The 18,906-nt window shown below is 46.5% G+C and overlaps 1 protein-coding gene across 1 annotated transcript in view; it reads right to left on the bottom strand.

Annotated features, from left to right (window-relative positions):
- Positions 1-18,906, bottom strand: part of DNER (delta/notch like EGF repeat containing) — a 242,759-nt gene that overhangs the window by 9,606 nt on the left and 214,247 nt on the right. The window contains exon 11 of the mRNA XM_019532557.1: positions 14,172-14,303. Coding sequence (XP_019388102.1) covers positions 14,172-14,303 — 132 coding nt within the window. The remainder of the gene's footprint in view (positions 1-14,171; positions 14,304-18,906) is intronic.

The raw sequence follows: 18,906 nt of genomic DNA, 5'->3' as shown, positions 1-18,906 counted from the left end.
CCAGTACTCTTTCCTGCCATGGCGGGGGGGCGGACTAGATGATCTGCTCAGGTCCCTTCCAACCCTAAAAACTATGAAACTATAAACTATAAAACTATAACTGAAGGAAGTATTTTTCTTGGTTTCATCAGTATCATATATAGAGGTTAAATCACCTCGCTTCTTCTACTCACTGCTCTTCCCCTCATACATCCAATGGTCTCGCTTTTGCCACAGCATTTTATTAGGAGCTCATATCAACTTGGTTCATCCATGTGTAACCCTTAAAACTTTCCAGTTATCATTGCTTCTTAGTCCCTTGATTTGTGGCAATGGCTTGCATTCCTGGTTCCTATGTATAACTTTGTCTTTGGTTGTGTTAATAGAGTTTGTTTGAATGCGTACGGTTTGCCTCATGATCCAGATATCTCTGCATGACTCTGCTGCCCTCTATCATTACTTACCACCCTGTTCAACTTTGTGTCATCCACAAATTTTAATCAGGATTTTTAAATGTCCTTCCACATCATGAGCCAGACCTTTTTGCTCAATGGCTCAGAGGCATTTAAATTAAAATTGCTGCAGAGAAGTGCTGCTTATTATGATCATTTCACTTTTACATATTTAAATCATTTTAAAAATTCCTTGTTCAAAAATATTTAGAACCAACCAACTACAATTAGAAATGAAAGAGATTTTGCATATAGAATAATTTTCCTATGGTTTTACAGATATATTTTCAAAGGATTTTCAAAAAAACTTAAAAAAATTAAACCCTTCCCATTAAAGTCATTCAAGTCACACAATGGGAAGCCAAAAGCTAGAAGAACCTACTGAATTACAAGCAACCTGGATGTTTTGTACTCTAACAAGATGAAAAACATCATTCTGAAAGCCTCATATACACTCTCAGGAGACAATAGATGTCTGTACTGACAGCAAAATTGGGAGTCATCTAGGTGAGAGCCCTGATATACCTTCACTGGATTAGACAGTTCATCCTTTAAACACAAACCTATTATTTTTACAGCAAAATATTTCAACTCCATTGCTGACACCACCAAGAATTCATAACAGCAACTCCCTTCTCTGTATATTTTGTATTGTGTAATATTTTTTATAATCTGGCCAGATTCAGTGTTAGACTTTTTTTGGTCATGGTCCTAACAGAGGTGCATAGACTACAAAAGGATCTTCCACAATTACAGTCCTATGATCAAGGAAGACTATACCTCTCTGTAGCAGGGCACTAAGGTACCTGCTACTTGGAAAGCCAGAGTAGTGGCTCAGGTGCTGGTTGCGGAGCTAAGGACACACATCTGTTTGGTCAGCTGAATGAAAGGGGCAGGGCCTGGCTTAGACATAAATCACAGGCCAGAACCCAGAGAGAGGAGGGCAGCCTGCTGCCAAGGAGAAAGCAGCTCGGCCCTGAATGTGTGAAAAGGAAAAGGCCTGGATGTGCGAGCAGCTAGTGACATGGGTGAGAGATGGAACACCTGTGGTGTGGTTCAGAGCACGTTTTAGCAATGAGGCATAGATCTGTGTTATAGCCCAGGGGCTTGTGTTATGGTTATTGTTACCAGAGGTTTGGGCAAGGCTATAAGGGGATGGAGGAAGCCTCATAGGGGACCATGTTAGAGTATGGACCCCATCCCCAGAGAAGGGCCGCACTGCTGAGAAGCCCCAGAGAGAGAGGGGCAGCGACCGTGAAGCCAAAAAGAGTGCAGCAGAGGGAGTGTGTCTCCCAGACTGCCAGAAAGGACAGTGCAAGGAGGGTGTTGACCCAGAGCATCCGCAAGGGCGCAGCAGAGGGGGAGGTGTCATCCCCGAGCACCAAGGCAAAGGCGCAGTATTGGGAGAGGGCTGACCCCGAGTACCCCGGAAGGCAGAACAAAAAAAGGTCATGGAGAACCTGAGCGCCAGTGGAGCACGGGGTGAGTGAGAAGCCCCAGAGAGAGGGCAGTGAGAATCCCCAGAGAAAGAGGGGCAGAGACTGCCATTGAGCACTGTGAGGTACAGAGTGAGGCAGGGCTCCAGAGAGCCCAAGCAGGACAAGACTGGGTAGGGACAGAGCGTCAACAGGGCGCGGGGCAAGGCAGGGCTGTAGGATGCCCAAGTGCCAGGGAGACCGAGGTGGGTCTGGCACATAGCAGGAAAACCGTAGCCAAGGGAATGAAGGGCAGCCTCCCTACAATGAATACACAAGATCAAAGACGTGGCAGGTGAGATTCCGAGAGTGCTTAGAGAATGCTTGGCACAGTACTGAAGGCGGTCCCTACGGGACTGCACAGCAAACCTAGGGCCCCATCCTGCTACACTCTCCATACTGCATTAAGGTATACTAGACTCCAAGGGACAGTGTGATCATGGCACTGGCCCCCAATACATGTGAAGCTGATTGAGCACAGCTCCACCTCCCAAACATCTCTAAGGCAGCTCCACCTCCCAAAAAATGTTATTAATTCTTGGTTATCTTTTAAACTGTTCAATATTTTCTTTCATTCGTGTTACGTTGTACTCAGTGTTTTCATAACTGCTGCTTAGAACCAGCATGTGATAAGTTTGACTGTAGAGCCATGTAGACTGCATACATCTGGCTGTTTGTAATGATCCACATTTATTTCCACCTGGTGACTTCACCTGCCATCTCACATGCCATGCATTATCCTCAAACAGCTTTTGGCTTTGTTCTCAGAAGCCCCATTGTTTGGGAGGCAATTATATACTGGAAATATAGCAATTGGGGATGTTCTCTGGGAAAGTGAAATTGTGGTTTATGCTTTTTTAAACTGATTTTCAAAAGGAGGGTGCTGTGGATGGGTGACTTATTTTAGGAGCTCATCTGTTCATTGGCATCAGAAAAGACTTGATTACCAATAGATGCTACAACAAAATGCAGCAAGGGAAGTTCAAGTTGCAGAAAGGGAAATTTAAGTTAGATATTAGGAAACACTTTCTCACTAGGAGGATAGTTAAACACTGGAACAGGTTACCCATAGAGGTCATAGAAACTCCATCTTTGGACGTCTTAAGACCCAGCTAGACAAAGCCTTGGCTGGGATGATCTAGTTGGGGGTGGTCCTGCTTTGAGCAGAGGGTTGGACTAGATGACCTCCTGAGGTCCCTTCCAACCCTAATTTTCTATTATTCTATGATTCTATATATAGCTTTGCTACAGAAAGAAAGCACATGTAGAAGGAAATCCTTTCGGATGAAAGTGGAAAGAAAAAACAGAAGTTGTGATATGAAAGTAAGACTCAGCTTACTGAGCAGCTGACAAAAGGGAAGCAAGTGGGTGCTCTTGTTTCTCTGGGGATAATGAAGAATTACTGCCAGAGCTGTTTCAAGTGTTTGCTTGCTAAGAATGACTTATTCTCTGTAAACTGGGTCTCAGTATACAAGCAGGTTACCCACCCAAGATGTTTTTTACTGACAAATTCTAAGCAGTTTACTGATAGCTAAACTTTGTTTTAACAGATATATGTTTTTACTGATATATGTTTTACATAATGTAAATATAAGTTTTCTGCCAGGCCTTGTCTTACTTCCAGGTCCCAGTTAGGAAGACTGGGTTCAAATTTAGAGGTTTAACATCAACCATGATAAAAAAAAAAAAAAACCTTTGGTTGTTAGTAAAAAGTTTTTAATAAAAAAAAAGTTATTAGGTTGGCAACCCTGCTTGACTGAAGTAATAGTTTTTACAGTGTGCTGCTCCCCCTCCACAATGGCCAGAGGCCCCCATATCCTGATGCCCATGACTGCATGCTGCTCTGCAACCTACAGTGCAGCCTTCCCTCCACCAGTGCTGTTCCCCCTATCCCAACACAGACCGCCAAAGAAGCCTAGTTACATCCCAGCAGTAGTATAGGCAGCCTGGAATGCAGCAGCAGAAACACATGGCTGAGAGAATGTTCCCTGTAGGGTGCTGCACTCCTGCTTAAGACACTAGGTGTTGCTGCTGTGCTCCAGCTGTTGGAATTTTTATCAAGCCGTGGCTGCTTTGTTTTTTGACTGACAGCTACAGTTTTTTGTTTTTATGGACTTTACTGACAACCATTTTTGGACTAAATTTTTATCAACAGTTGGTAACCCTGTATGCAAGGCTTCTTTATATGTATTTCATGTGGATGTTCTGATCAGTCAAGTGCATTTAATAATGTAATATTTTTGAGGAATTCTGACTTTAACATACTGGGTTTGTTTGTGGGGGATACAGCACATTTGCATGCCATTTGTTTCAACTGTGGAATAAAACTAGACTCTCATCCAAAGCACATCTAATAGACACACTGCCCATGTCTACACAAGATGCTGACTGTGCAATCATTACTGCACAGTCATTTAGTACTTGTTTGTACACTAGACTTGTACTAGTATAAACAAGTTCTAAATTATGCGCAGTACCATCAACAAATGGCTTTTTTGTGATGCTGACTGTGCAACAGCTGAAGACTACTGCACCATAACACCTCAGAACAGCTGGTAATAGACACTCAGAAAAAAAAATTGAACAACTGAATGCCCACTTTGTGTCAGTATTTCACTAGAGCAAGGGGAAAGATAAGTGAGATAAGGATCACAGTGAGCAGGGTGAGAATGATAGTCTTCCCACTATGGATGCACAGCTGGTGCAAAACCAAATAGAAAATCTAGACATTTATAAGTCAGCAGGACCAGATGGACTTCACCTGAGAGTGCTGAAGGAGCTGGCTGAGGTTATCATATAAACCCTGGCAAAACTTTTTCAGAAAGTGTGGCACACGGGGAGATCCCTGAGGATTGGAAGAGGGCCAACATTGTGCCCATCTTCAAGAAGGGGAAGAGGGAGGACCTGGTCAACTATAGGCCACCTCCATCCCAGGGAAAATCCTGGAAAAACTCATTAAAGAATCTATCTGCAATACGCTCATTGAGGGTAAGATTCTGAATGACAGCCAGCATGGCTTCATCATCGGTAGGTCTTGTCTTACCAATCTCACCTCCTTCTACAAACAGGTCTCTCACCACCTGGATATGGGAGAGAAGGTTGACATTATATACCTAGACTTCCAAAAGGTTTTTGTCCTAGTATCCCATGATATCCTGGTGCAAAAATTGGAAGACTGTGGGCTTAACTGCTCAACAGTTCAGTGGGTAGAAAACTGGCTGCATGGTAGGCCCCAGAGAGTTCTCATGAATGGATCTGTGTCATCCTGGCAAGAAGTAGCCAGTGGTGTCCCTCAGGGCTCCGTGCTTGGGCCAGTGCTTTTCAACATTTTTATTAATGATTTGGATGTGGGGGTGAAAAGCTCGCTGGCCAAGTTTGCAAGCAACATCAAGTTATGGGGACGCGTGGTCATGCCAGAAGATAGGCTGCAGATACAGGCAGACCTGGACAGACTGGAGAGTTGGGCAGACTGGAACCAGATGAAGTTCAACACTCAGAAGTATAAGGTGCTCCATCTGGGGGTAAACAATCCCCAACGTATCTACAGGCTCTGTGGTGGCAATTTGACTTGCACCATGACTGAAAGGGACCTGGGGTAGTGATCGGCAATCACATGAGACAGCAATGCAATACTATGACCAGCAGGGCAAACAACAAGTTGACATGCATTAACCAATGCATCTCATGCAAAACTAAGGAAGTGATACTCCCACTGTATTCCACACTGGTGAGACTGTAGCTGGCATACTGCATCCAATTCTGGGCACCACACTTCAACAAGGATGTGGAAAAACTTGAGAGGGTCCAGAGAAGAGTCACCTGTATGTTCAGGGACTTGCAAGACAAGCCATATGGCTAGAGGTTGAGGGACTTGGGCCTCTTCAACCTACAGAAGAGAATACTGAGAGGGGACTTGGTAGCAACTTACCACTACATCAGGGGACTACATCAAGAACTCGGTGAACAGCTGTTCACCAGGGCACCCATGGAGAAGACCAGGAGCAATGGATACAAACACTTGGAAGGCCACTTCAGGCTCAGTTCCAGGAAAAACTCCTTCACGGTCAGGGTGTCCAGACTTTGGAGTCTCTGAGGTACCAGATAGCAGAGCCCCAGACTGCAGTTTAGAAACTGCGTGCCATCAGGGATGGCGAACAGATCGACTCCTACTGCCAGGCCCTTCACCTCATGAAGGCCAAGGTAGACCAAAGTCACCTTCCAGGACAAGGGAGGACTTGAGGATCTCCCACACTGTCCAGTCAGGGGGTTGAACCAAGGTTGTCAATGGCCCAAGGCCTGCTGCACCAGGGTCTCCTCCCCCCTGGAGTTCTGCAACAGGTATGAACTTCTTGGTACCCCAGCAAAGCCTGAAGAGCTGCCAGCTCCTGCAGGCAAGGGAGATACACTAACAACTACCATCCCTACTCTCCCTAAGATGAAATGCAGAGTAGTCGTTGTGGAAGACTCCCTCCTGAGGGGGACTGAGGGAGCAATCTGCTGCCCTGACCCCTTAGCCCAGGAGGTCTGCTGCCTCCCAGGGGCCTGCATCTAGGATGTAGCTGAGAGGATCTCAAAGCTTACCCAGCCGTCCAACCACTACCCTATGTTCCTTACCCATGTAGGCACAAAGGACGTGGTTCGGAGCAATCCCAGCCAGGTCATGAGTGGCTACAGGGCTCTGAGAGTGGGGATTAGGGGGTTGGGGGTGCAGGTGGTATTTTCCTCAATTCTCCAGGTTACAGGTCAAGGGCTGAGGAGGGAGAGATGGATTGAGGTAGTCAACCAAAGACTGCAGTGCTATTGTCATCATGAAGACTTCAGCTTCCACAGCCATATCCCGCTCTTTGGAGAGAAAAGCAGTGGTCTGCTGGGAAGAGACATCCTCCACCTCTCCTCACTGGGGAGAAAACTCTTTTTAGCCAGAATGGCTGACCCGTTCAACCGGGCTTTAAGCCCACCGGGGGATGGGTGGGCAACCACCAAAGCAAGCCCACTAGGCAACAACTGCAAAACCAGCAGGTTAGGGCACCAAAAGGAATCCACTCCTACCCCAGCCCTGGAACTGTGTCCTCCTGGGAGTGCAAGGAAGCCTAAGGCTTCCAATGGGACACTTATGTGTCTGTATACCAATGACAGGAGCTTAGGGAAGAAACAGAAGGAACTGGTCCTCCTGCTAAACAAGAATGACTATGAGCTCACCGGGATAACAGAGACCTGGTGGGACTCCACAGGTATAGATGGCTATACCCTGTACGGGAGAGATTTTGCAGAAAAAGGGGGTTGGGGTGTAGCTCTCTACATCAAGGAAAGCTACACATCCCTGCAAGCTGACATTGGCACCCATGGAGGATGACTGGAGACCCTCTGGGTTAACATACATGGGGAACGTGTCACAAGAGACACAATGGTAGGAGTCTACTACAGACCTCCTAAGCTGGAACAAGAGCTTGACCAGGAATTCACCAGGGAACTGCCTGAGGCTGCATGCTCTTAGTGCACGGTTGTCATGGGAGACTTCAACTACCCAGACAGCTCATGGGAAGAGCACTTGGCCAAATCCGAATGGACACAAAGCTTCCTCAGAAGTGTGGACAAACTCTACCTGACTCAAGAAGTCCATGGACCAACAAGAGGTAAAGTGCTAGTGGACCTATTATTTAGCAAAGGGGATGAACTAGTCAGTGACCTAAGAATCAAAGCAAAGCTGGGAGACAGTGACCACAAGCTTATCACTTCTACTATCCATCTCAAAGCTGGCAAGTCAGTCAGCAGTGCAGAAGTCCTCGGCTTTAGGAAAGCTGACTTCGATAAACTCAAGAGGCTTGTTGTCGAGGCCCTAAGGAGCCATGACTCAACAGGGAGTAGAGTCCAAGATGAGTGGTTGCTCATTAAGGGAGTGATCCTGAAAGCACCAGGGGTGTCCATCCCATTTTGGAGGAAAGGTAGCAAAAGGGCACAGCAACCCCCTTGGCTCAGCAGGGAACTTGTGGATCTCCTACATCTAAAAAGAGATGCTTATAAAGGATGGAAAACAGGAATCACCACTAAGGAGGAGTATTTTGCACTGGTCCATACCTGTAGGGAGAAAACTAGGAAAGCCAAGGCTGCAACTGAACTCCAATTGGCCAACTGCAGCCTTGGCTACATCATAGTCTGATGGCGGAGGAACTGCCTCCGAGATTGGACCCAGAGAGTGGTGGTCGACAGAAATGAATAATCATGGTGCTCCATGACCAGTGGTGTCCCCCAAGGCTCCATCGTTGGACCTTGTAGCAGGGCACTAGGGTGCCTGCTACTGGATAACAGGAATATAGGCGCAGCTGCCACTCACTAGGGCAGCACAGGTGGGGGTTGCTAAGGCAATTGATTGGGTCAGCTGACCAGAAGGGGGCAGGGCCTGGCCTTTATAAAAAGAGAAGGCTGAGCCCAGAGTCAGTTCCCCTCTGGCAGCCTCAGGAGCAGGAGCTCTGTTGCAGAGCAGAGCAGAGCAGAGCAGAGCAGAGCCAAGCCAAGCCCAGCCTTGTGGGCCCAGTAAGGAAGCCAGATGGCTTGAGCGGTGTTGGCATGGCGATACAGGGTGGAGAGGACCCTGACAGGGATACGGATGGAGGATAGCCAGGTTGGCTTAAGATTTGTGTTATGGCCAAGGGGCTTTGCATTTTCTGTTTTGGTTGGTTGTTGTGATATAAGACCCGAGGACCGGGCGAGGCTGTAGGAGTGGAGGAGGCCCCATGGGAGCTCCCCAGTAGTGGGGGGGGTTCCTAGCGGCTCAGGGGGCGCTGCGTTTTGGGGTGTCCGACCCCGGCCCCAGTGTGGGTGATATCAGGACAGGCCCAGTGTGGGCGCTGGCAGAAGCCCCAGTGGGGCATAGGCCCGAGAAGGCAGGTCTGGGGGCCAGGTAAGACTGAGGCTGCCTGAGCCCCAATTGGGAGGAGCCCAGTGGGCGTAAGACCCAGGAAAGGGGTCTGGGACCAGGTAAGGCTGAGGCTGCCTGAGCCCTGTTGTGAGAAGGCCCCAGTGCGGGCGGGGTGAGAGCACGAGAAGCACGAGCAGGGCCCCAGTGCAGGCTATGAGAGCCGCAGGAGACAGGCCCCAGTGTGGGCGAGGGCATGGGAGACAGGCCCCGGTGCAGCGAGGGAAGCGAGGGGGCACCCGCGAGGGCGCAGGTGGGCAATTGGACAGAGCCCCAGTACAGCAAGGCAGGCACCGTGCCAAGGAGAGCAGGAAGGCAGCCTCCCTTTGATATTTACCAGCAAGACGTGGCGGGCGAGATAGAGGGTGCATTCGAGACCCAATTTGGCACGGTAGGTAGGGGCACTAGGGGAGGTCACGGCACCCCTAAGGCTGCCCTGCGACAGACCTATACTCTTTAACATCTTTATTAGCGGACGCTGGTGTCCGAAGTGAACTGGCCAAGTTCTCCGATGACACCAAACTTTGGGGTAGAGTGTCCACACCCAAGGATAGGTTGGTGATCCAGGCTGACCTTGATAGGCTTAGAAAGTGGGCAGATAAAACCTGATGACATTAAATATGGAAAAAATTCAAGGTACCCTGTCTCAGGGGTGGGGGAGATGACCCGCATCACACTTACAGGCTTGGCAGTGCTACGCTCACTAGCACCACAGCCAAAAAGGACTTGGGGGTCATGATTGATTACAAGATAAACGTGAGCCACCAATGTGATGTCACAGCTGGTAAATCAAACAAAAACTCTGGCTTGCATCCATAGATACTTCTTGAGCAAATCTCATCTTCCTGCTGTACTTGGCCTTGGTGAGGCCACAGCTGGAGTACTGCATCCAATTCTGGGCTCCACAATTCAAGAAGGACATGGAGAAGCTTGAGAGAGTCCAGTGGAGAGCTACGCGCATGATCAGAGGGCAAGATAACAGGCTTTATGAAGAGAGGCTGAGGGTCATGGGACTCTTCAGCTTGAAAAAGCACAGGCTCAGGGATGACCTGGTGGCAGCCTCTAAGTACATCAGGATCTAGGGATATTCCTGCTCACCAGAACACCCCAAGGGATGACAAGGTCTAATGGTCACAAACTCCTACAAGACCATTTTATGCTGCACATACAGGAAAACTTCTTTACTGTCAAAGCCCCCAAGGCCAGGAATGGACTTCACCCAGAGGTGGTGCAAGCACCTACTCTAGACACTTGCAAGAAACATTTGGACGTTTATCTTGCTGCGATCCTTTGACCCTAGCTGACTTCCTGCCCTTGGGCAGAGGGCTGGACCTGATGATCTTATAAGGTCCCTTCCAGCCCTAATTTCTATTAATAAACCCCCTCCAGTAGTAGTGCAGTCACCTACACTGGAAATCTTCAAAAGGAGACTGGACAGTCAACTTGCTGGGGTCACTTGACCCCAGTTGTCTTTCCCTGCCTAGTGCAGGGGGACTGGACTTGATGATCTACAAGGTCTCTTCCACTCCCTAACAATCTATGAGTCACATCATGGTTGCTGCCACACAACGCTACTGTGCAGTGGTCTCAGGCAGTCAGCATTTCATATAAATGCAGCCACTGTTCTCTTAGATGGTAAAATAGGTTAGGACCAATTCAGACCCATTATTGGCAGATGCAATGCCATAGCAGGGCAAAGAAGGTCTGATGCTGAATAAAGTCATTCTCTGGATCTGATCAGAATGGTAGAAATGTCTGTTCTCTTTCCCCAGATAGAATCCCAAAGGTTCACAGTATATATTCCAAACATTTGGAAATGACGGTAATGATTCAAATAGCTTTTGCAGTCTCACAGGAATTAAGATGTAAGATTCAGTAAAATTTGAGGTTCTGATAGGCACACACATTCTACTAGAAATACCCTGTAAATTTATCTTCTCTGCATGACGTAACTTAACTTTCCCTGCTAATTGAATTATTTATACCCATAGAAACTGAAATGGTATCAGTGATGAATGCTAATCTGCATGGTTTATAAAGTTTTAGATTAAAACCCTCCTCATTCGTATTGGCCAAAGGAACTTCACATTAAAATTTTCCTTTTTGTAAGAAAGGTTGGTTGTAGTGTCCCTAGTGTTGAGTTAATTACATTGTTCTTCAATACAAATTGCAATCACTAGGGTAGATGATATGATAATATAATGTATATATACAAGTTTTCTTGCTAGGCAAATTATTTCTCTCTCAACTAGTTCATTGCCTGGAGAACAGTTGGAAGGTAAGTAAAGGACACGGTATGACAGGCAGCCTTAACACTGAAATGGTACTAGTAAAAATGCCTATTTTAGACAGAAAGTTACTCTGAAAAAAGATTAAATAATGCACAACTTACCAGCCTCCTGTATGACTCACAGTATAAAATGGCAATACGTAAAACTGATCAGTTTACAAATATGAGACTTAGTTACAGCAGCACATTCTGTTTTGTGGGAAAATCTGAAGTTTGGTTTCAACATGTGTTTTTGTCAGGTATGTCAGGAGACTGGATCAGTTGGAAATACTAGTGCAGTGTTCAATTTTATTTCCAAGCTAGTATTCATCATTATGTGCAAACTGCTGAGGCTGTGTGATGGATAACATACATAGCTTTGAGAAGAAGGTTGTGACAGCTGAAACTGAGATGGATTCATTGAAATACGAAATTAGATGGACCAAACTCAGACAGTGCAAAATTGGTTCATATCTACGTTACATCCATATATAACTAGAGGTGCACTAATATATCGGTGACATATCAGATCAGCAGCACTGATGACAGGAAAATTAACATTATCAGCAATTGGCTTTTTTTGGCCTGTGTAGCTAATGATGTCACTGATAAATGTTGCATGCATGGGCACACCCAAAGCATGGACGCAGCCAGAAACGCAGCCAGGCAGCTTGGAAAGCAGCCTCCTGCCAGTAAGTTGGGGGGTGGGGAGAAGGTGCATGGGAGAGAAAAGGGGTGTGGCAGGGATAGGTTGAGACTCCCATGGTGAGGGAGGGAGTGGGGCAGTGACAGGGGTGAGGGCAGGGGCTGGTCCTGCCCAGCCAGGGCGGTAAATGTGACCTGGGAGCAGGACAGAGGTGCAGGTGGCTCATCCAGGAGGCAGGGAGGGGCAGGAAGGGACACAGGAGGGTGGCTCCCTGCCATCGCATGCACCCCCAAAGGAGGCATGGGGGGCAGCCCCCACCCCAAATTTGTGCACGGAGCAAGGGCCAAATTTGTGCATGGAACCCACTGCAGGCTCAGGGCCAGGGCCTCTTCCTGGTGCTGCCGACTGCTGGGGTGGGGCTGTGCTTGGGGTGGGGGCAGAGTGGGTGGCAGAACCCAGTTGAAGATTCCTTCCCCCCACTACCAACTGATCTATACTACAGAAAACCACATAATTTAGATAGATTCTGACTTGGGCTTCTTGAATGTCTGCATCTAGCCATAATGTACGAAGGCACCCCAAGGGAACCATTTCTAGAGAATTAATCATTTGTCTGTCAATGTATTACCTACTGCCTAAGGAAGCCACTACCACTCAGAATTGCATTGTCTTACTGATTAAGCAGATATGCCTGTTTAAGGCATCATTATGCCCAAGCAGCCCTCTCAGACTTACCACTGAAGGCTCATCTCTGCTTTGGGAGAATCACTTCTATGGCATGAGCGCATCAGGCCCCAGGATGGAGAAGTCCCAGGACTGCAGTGCCTGCAACACTCTTTCAAAATGCTGTTTTTACTGTCTTCAAACTAAAGGTAGGAACTTGGCAATAGCCCTCCTTCACTCAGCTGAAATCAAGGTTATGCAACAGACTTCACAAAAGACTCAAACTGTGGAAAGGATTCTAAACAGCAGCCAGATGCAACTGAGCCCTTAGCATAGTTAATACAGACAGTGTTCTGCCTTTATCCATTTGTATTTGTGCTGTACCATCTTTCATTAACTAAACTGAATTCATCACTAACAAATAAAGGAAGATTAAAAGTTGCTTTAATCCAGTGAGTTCTTGCATAAGATCACAGTTGTGTTCCAGCATTTGTGTGAACAGAGATAACATTTGAGGGAAAGTGCGGGCAAGCTTTCAGCATTGTCTAAGTACAGCAAAGTCAGAAGGCACAACACTTAAAAGAGGAAAGGAGTGTACGTAGAAAGCAGGCATTCCTGAGAAGCCTGGCACCTAAACAGGATCCTCATCATGCAGATGAGATGCCTAAATAAGGTGCTTAACTATGCACCTACTTCTTGGTTAACTCTATCTGTTTTTTGGAATACTGGTAACTGGACAATCAGCCATGTCCCCACTAATGCAGAAACTAATTTGCTTGAATCCCTTCCCTTGTTCAATAAATGAACTATCTAGTGTTTTGAGGAGACCTATCACCAAAATACCTGAAAACAAAATACTCAAATATGTAATTAAACTGTCTAGTAAAGGAGAAGAAACTACTGTCAAAGACCATAGGGAAGACATCACTGCAATAAAAATATGCTCTGCAGAAGTACAACTGGAATTACAAGTACTCAAAAATAAATGGGAATCACTGAAAATCAGAGACATAAGTTTTATGTTAACTCAGTTAAATCATACTCATAAGTGCCATATTAAGTTTTGTCACCACTGGATATATATGCCAAATTATCAAAAATGGCCATCTACTTAAACACTTTGGGCCAGGATCTGAGCATTTACAGCTCATATTGACTTCCACTACTCTTATGGGTGCTCTAAAATATCTCAAAATTAGGCACCCAGAAACAGTATGGCCCAATATTGGTGGCTATATTTAAAATTTTAGTTTAAACCATCGTTTTGTGCTGATTTACCTTTAATCATTTTGTTACATTATACATATTATAGTTATTGTTTAAGAAGTACCTATAAAAGGGGTGTCAAACATACAGCCAGGAGGCCAGATCTGGCCCCCGGAGCCTCATAACCTGGTTGCCAGTGCTGCCCTGCATTAGCTCTGTGCTACCTGCAGTGCTCACTGGGCCTCAGCGCTCAAGGAGTTTGCTGGTGCCAGTCCTGGGCTGCATCACCTGCAGAGCTCACTTAAGCCTGTGTCCTGGACTGGCCTGGGAGGATGCCACATGTGTTGGATTAGGCATGTGGGAAGAGGGGTCCATGGACCTGATCTGACCTATGGACTGGCTCTGTGCCACTCACCTGACATGCAAAGCGAGACGAGTTTGACACCCTTGACCTACAGCTTCTTTTACTACTGTTTTGGCATCATTTTTACAAATCTTCATGACAACCAACTACATTTATGTTAAAATTATATTAAAAAATAATAAAAGCACTCTTTATAATACTTACGTATTTCACAATTTGCTCCAACCCAGCCACGTGGACAATGGCAATTATAACCATTGGGTTGGTCTATACAAGTTCCAGCATGATGACATGGATTGCTGTCACAGTCATTTATGTCAATATCACAGTCCTCACCTGAAAGCAAAAAAGAATGGGGCTCATGGATACATCATGTATCAATATATACTATTAGTAGTATTTCATTCACTAAAAGTAGAAGGAAACAAGCTGCTATTAATTATATTACCCTCATGTTATCTAATATTTATTAAAAGAATAAAAACCTCTGTAAATTTATTTTGTCCACTAATTAACTGGACACCTATTATTTTTGTCAGACAATGTAGCATTTTGAAGTTATCTATTACCTTCCATCTCAGGATCTTAACTTTTTTTAATCGATATTAAGACACCTGATACAACTCCTGTGAAGTAACCACATGCTGTATAAATATCCTCATTTTACAACTAGAGAATGGAATAAGAGAGCTGAATGACTCAACTAAAGTCACCAGTCTCCCAATCTTTTTCTTTAACCGTAAGACTGTCCTTCCTCCACAGTCAAATATGGTGTTAACAATTTGTTGCTTATTGTCCCAACAGCTGTGATACAATCAGTAAACACAGAAAATTTGATATGCTTCACTTAATTATTTAGAACTACAGAAGGTGTGGCACTAAGGTGCTATGAAAATTATTGGGAGTTAAGGATGACAAATGCTTTTCAGGAAGAATGCTGCACTTCACTAGATTGGATCCTAAATAGTATTTTCATTTAATTGGCCCATGTGATCTAAAATGATTTGTATGCCTTCATATATTACTGTCAAATACACCAACTATATTAGTTTGAACAGGAGGCAAGAAGACTAAATAGGCTGCATACCTTTGCTCTGGAAATGCAAACGGATTAATATCAGCACTTTACAACAAGCATGTATTTAAATAACAGAATGAAGTGTTTCTTCAGCTCACAATAATTAATAGTTTAAAGTAAACACATTTTATATTTTCAGTGCCATCCAAATACTGCTTTGGTTTACCTGCCAGTTTTAAAAATGTTACTTTAAACATGAAATTTGCTTCAAACAAAAAAGTTAAAAATAACATAGAGCAGCTGCTTAGCAAATTCTGTTTTGTAATAGCTCCTTTTGCTACTTAATTTTTAAAGGTAAATCAGTTCTAAGCAACATTAACAAGTTTTTCAGTTTTAAAAGGTTGATTGTAAGTCAGCAATATCCAAATTAATTTGTTTCCTAGAATAAATATAGTCATAGATCCATAGATTTATAGATTGTAAGGGGCTGGAAGGGACCTCACAAGATTATCTGGTTCAGACCCCCTGTACTAAGCAGGAAAGATAATTGGGGTGAAGAAGTTTTTCCTAGTGTTAAGCCTAAAACGATCTTCCAGGAATTTGTGGCCATTACTCCTGTTTTTCCCCCAAGGGTGCCCTGGTGAACAATTGTTCACCGAGCCCTTGATGTATTCCCCTGATATAGCGGTGAACTGTTACCAAGTCCCCTCAGCCTTCTCTTTTTTAGGCTGAAGAGACCCAAGTCCCCAGTGGTAATGCATAGTGAGTGCACAGGGATTCATGCACACCCCCTGAGAATGCTGGTTCATCCCCTGACCAGCTGCACTTGCTGCTTAGGCTATGGGCAAAGGGGGCAGGTGGGAATGCCAGTGCCCCCTTGCAAGCATCGACCGATTGCTGCAGCCAATCCCAGAATTGACCGCGGCCATTCCCAGAAGTGGCTGCAGTGGTCAGCCACAGCAATCAGCCACGGTGGTCCCCCCCCAGGCAGTGAGATTGGCTGCAGGGGGGACTCCCACCCTGGTCAGCAGGATTGGCCATGGGGGGACCTCTCCCTCCTGGTCATTGGATTTGGCCATGGGGGGACCTCCCCCTGGGGAGTGAGATCAGCTGTGGGGGGGGACTGGTCGAGGGGGGGGGGGCATGTGCCACCCCAACTAAGGCAGCACCAGTTGCCCATGCAAGTCCCTCAGTCTTTCCTCATGAGCCTTGCAAGTCTCCGATCATATGAGTTGCTCTTCTTTGGACTCTCTCAAGCTTTTCCACATCCTTGTTGAAGTGCTGTGCCCAGAACTGGATGCAGTACTCCAACTGCGTTCTCACCAATGCTGAGTGAAGTGGAAGAATCACTTCCTTGGTTTTGTTTGACATGCATTGGTTGATGCATGCCTGAGTACTGTTTGCCCTGCTGGCTACAGCATTGTATTGACAGCTCATGTTCATACAATGGTCTATTATTACCGCTAGGTCCCTTTCAGTCATGGTGCTAGTCTGTTTAGCGCCACCAAGCCTGTAAGTATGCTGGGGATTGTTCCTCCCCAGATGGAGCACTTTACACTTCTCAATGTTGAAATTCATCTGCTGGGTTCTGATCCACCCAACTTGCCAGCCTGTCCAGGGCCACCTGCATCTGCAGCCTATTTTCAAGTGTGACCATGCTCCCCCATAACTTGGTGTCATCTACAAACTTGACCAGTGAGCTCTTCACCCGCACATCCAGATCATTGATAATGATGTTAAAAAGTACTAGACCAAGCATGGACTCCTGAGGGATACCACTGGCCACTTCTCACTGGGACGGCATAGATCTGTTCATTAGAACTCTCTGGGTTCTACCCTGCAGCCAGCTTTTTTTTTCTTTTTCAAAAGAAGCATAATATCCCCATTAAGCCAAAAGGGCTTACCAGCCCTTCTGCTACCTTTCCTCCATATGGGAATGGACTTCTTTTGTGCTTTAAGGATTATGGATGGGATGGGCTCCACCTTTCCTTGGATGGGATGGGCTACACCTTTCCCCTAAAGGTAAGTGTGTGTTTTCTTCTAGGTTGGCGGACCTCCTCCGGCGGGCTTTAAACTATGCTTGTCAGGGGAAGGGGAAAACAAGGGTGGAGGAATCATCGGCCTGCCAGACCAAGAAACACCCACAAGTACAGCCCAGCCTAGACCAATGAGTGAAACGTATACACAGGTAAGCAACAGGGGCCAGGGCAATGCTGTGATTAGGGGGCCACTACACACATCCACGGGAGGCCTCAAATACCTCTACACAAAAACTCATAGTATGGAAAACCCTCCTGCTAGCTGACACCAACCCAGACATAGTGGGGATCACTGAAACATGGTGGGACTCAATGCATGACTGGGCGGTGAATATCAAGGGCTATAGGCTGTACAGGAGGGACAGGATAGGAAGGAAAGGTGGGGGCGTGGCACTCTACATTAAGGAGGAATACCCATCCTCATCAATTAACAAAGAATCAGAGGAAGGGCACTCTGAAGTGCTTTGGGTTAGAATACAAGGCAGTCGAGGGGAAAGAGACTTAATGGTGGGAGTCTACTACAGACCTCCCAACCAAGGGGAAGAGCTCGACCAGAAATTCTTAGGTCAGCTCACAGAGGTAGTGAAATCTAAGGATGTAGTAGTCATGGGGGACCTAAACTCCCTGGACATCTGCTGGGAAGAGCAGTCAGTCAGGTCTGATCGCTCACCTAAGTTCCTGGCCAGAATGCAGGATCTCCATCTAACCCAGGAGGTGCACAGCCCAACCAGGGGAGACGCCTTGTTGGACCTGGTGCTGGCCATGGGAGATGACGTGGTGAGGGGGCTGCAGGTGCTCAACCACCTGGGTGACAGTGATCATCGCCTGCTGGAATTCACCATCCAGCTCAATCTGGCAAAGGCCTGAAGCAAGGCAGCAGCCCTAGATTTCAGGAGGGCAAACTTCAATGAACTAAGAAGAATAGTCGGGGAAGCACTGAGGTGCAAGAGGGGAGGGGAGTCAGGTGTCCAAGGAGAGTGGTCACTCCTTAAGGAGACGATCCTCCAATCCCAAAGGGAGGTAATCCCAATGAGGATCAAAGCAAGCAGGAGGGCACACAAGCCCCCATGGCTCACCAAAAGCATCCGGGAATGTCTCCTAGCTAACAGGGAGGCATACACCCAATGGAAAGGAGGGGACATCACCAGGGAGGACTATACTACAGTTGCTCGGGGATGCAGGGGGGCAGTCAGGAAGACCAAGGCAGAGACAGAACTAGGACTAGCTTCCCAGATTAAGGACAATAAGAAGTCCTTCTTTAAATACATAGGGGGTAAAAAGAAGGTTCTTGGTAATGTGGGGTCCCTACAGGACACGTTAGGAAATTTGGTCGTCACACCAGATGACAAAGCCAACATATTTAACGATTTCTTTGCCTCCATCTTCCTAAACAGGTACTGGAACAGTCACCCCCTGCTGGGCCCCCCTCAGGTCCCAGGGGAGGCACACCTATGCCAAGGGTTAGTCAGGAACTAGTTAGGGAGCTTCTGGAGGGACTGGACGTATTAAGTCAGCTGGTCCAGACGATCTCCACCCTAGAGTACTAAAGGAATTGGCTGAGGTCATTGCAGGACCCCTGGCATGGCTTTACAAGCAATCATGGTGCTCTGGTGTCGTGCCAGAGGACTGGAAGAGGGCCAACGTGGTTCCCATCTTCAAAAAGGGGAAGAAGGAGGACCCGGGAAACTATAGGCCAGTTAGTCTTACCTTGATCCTTGGAAGCTGTTTGAGAAAATTATTCTGGCACACATCCACGAGGGGCCAGCAGAAGATTTCATGCTTAGGGACAACCAACACAGGTTCATCAGTGGCAGGTCCTGTCAGACCAACCTGGTGGCCTTCTATGATCAGATCACCAGATCATTAGATGCAGGGGTAGCAG

Source organism: Crocodylus porosus, unplaced genomic scaffold (assembly GCF_001723895.1).
Source record: "Crocodylus porosus isolate Cpor-Errol unplaced genomic scaffold, CroPor_comp1, whole genome shotgun sequence".
NCBI lineage: Eukaryota > Metazoa > Chordata > Crocodylia > Crocodylidae > Crocodylus > Crocodylus porosus.
This window is presented reverse-complemented; position numbering and strand designations above follow the sequence as displayed.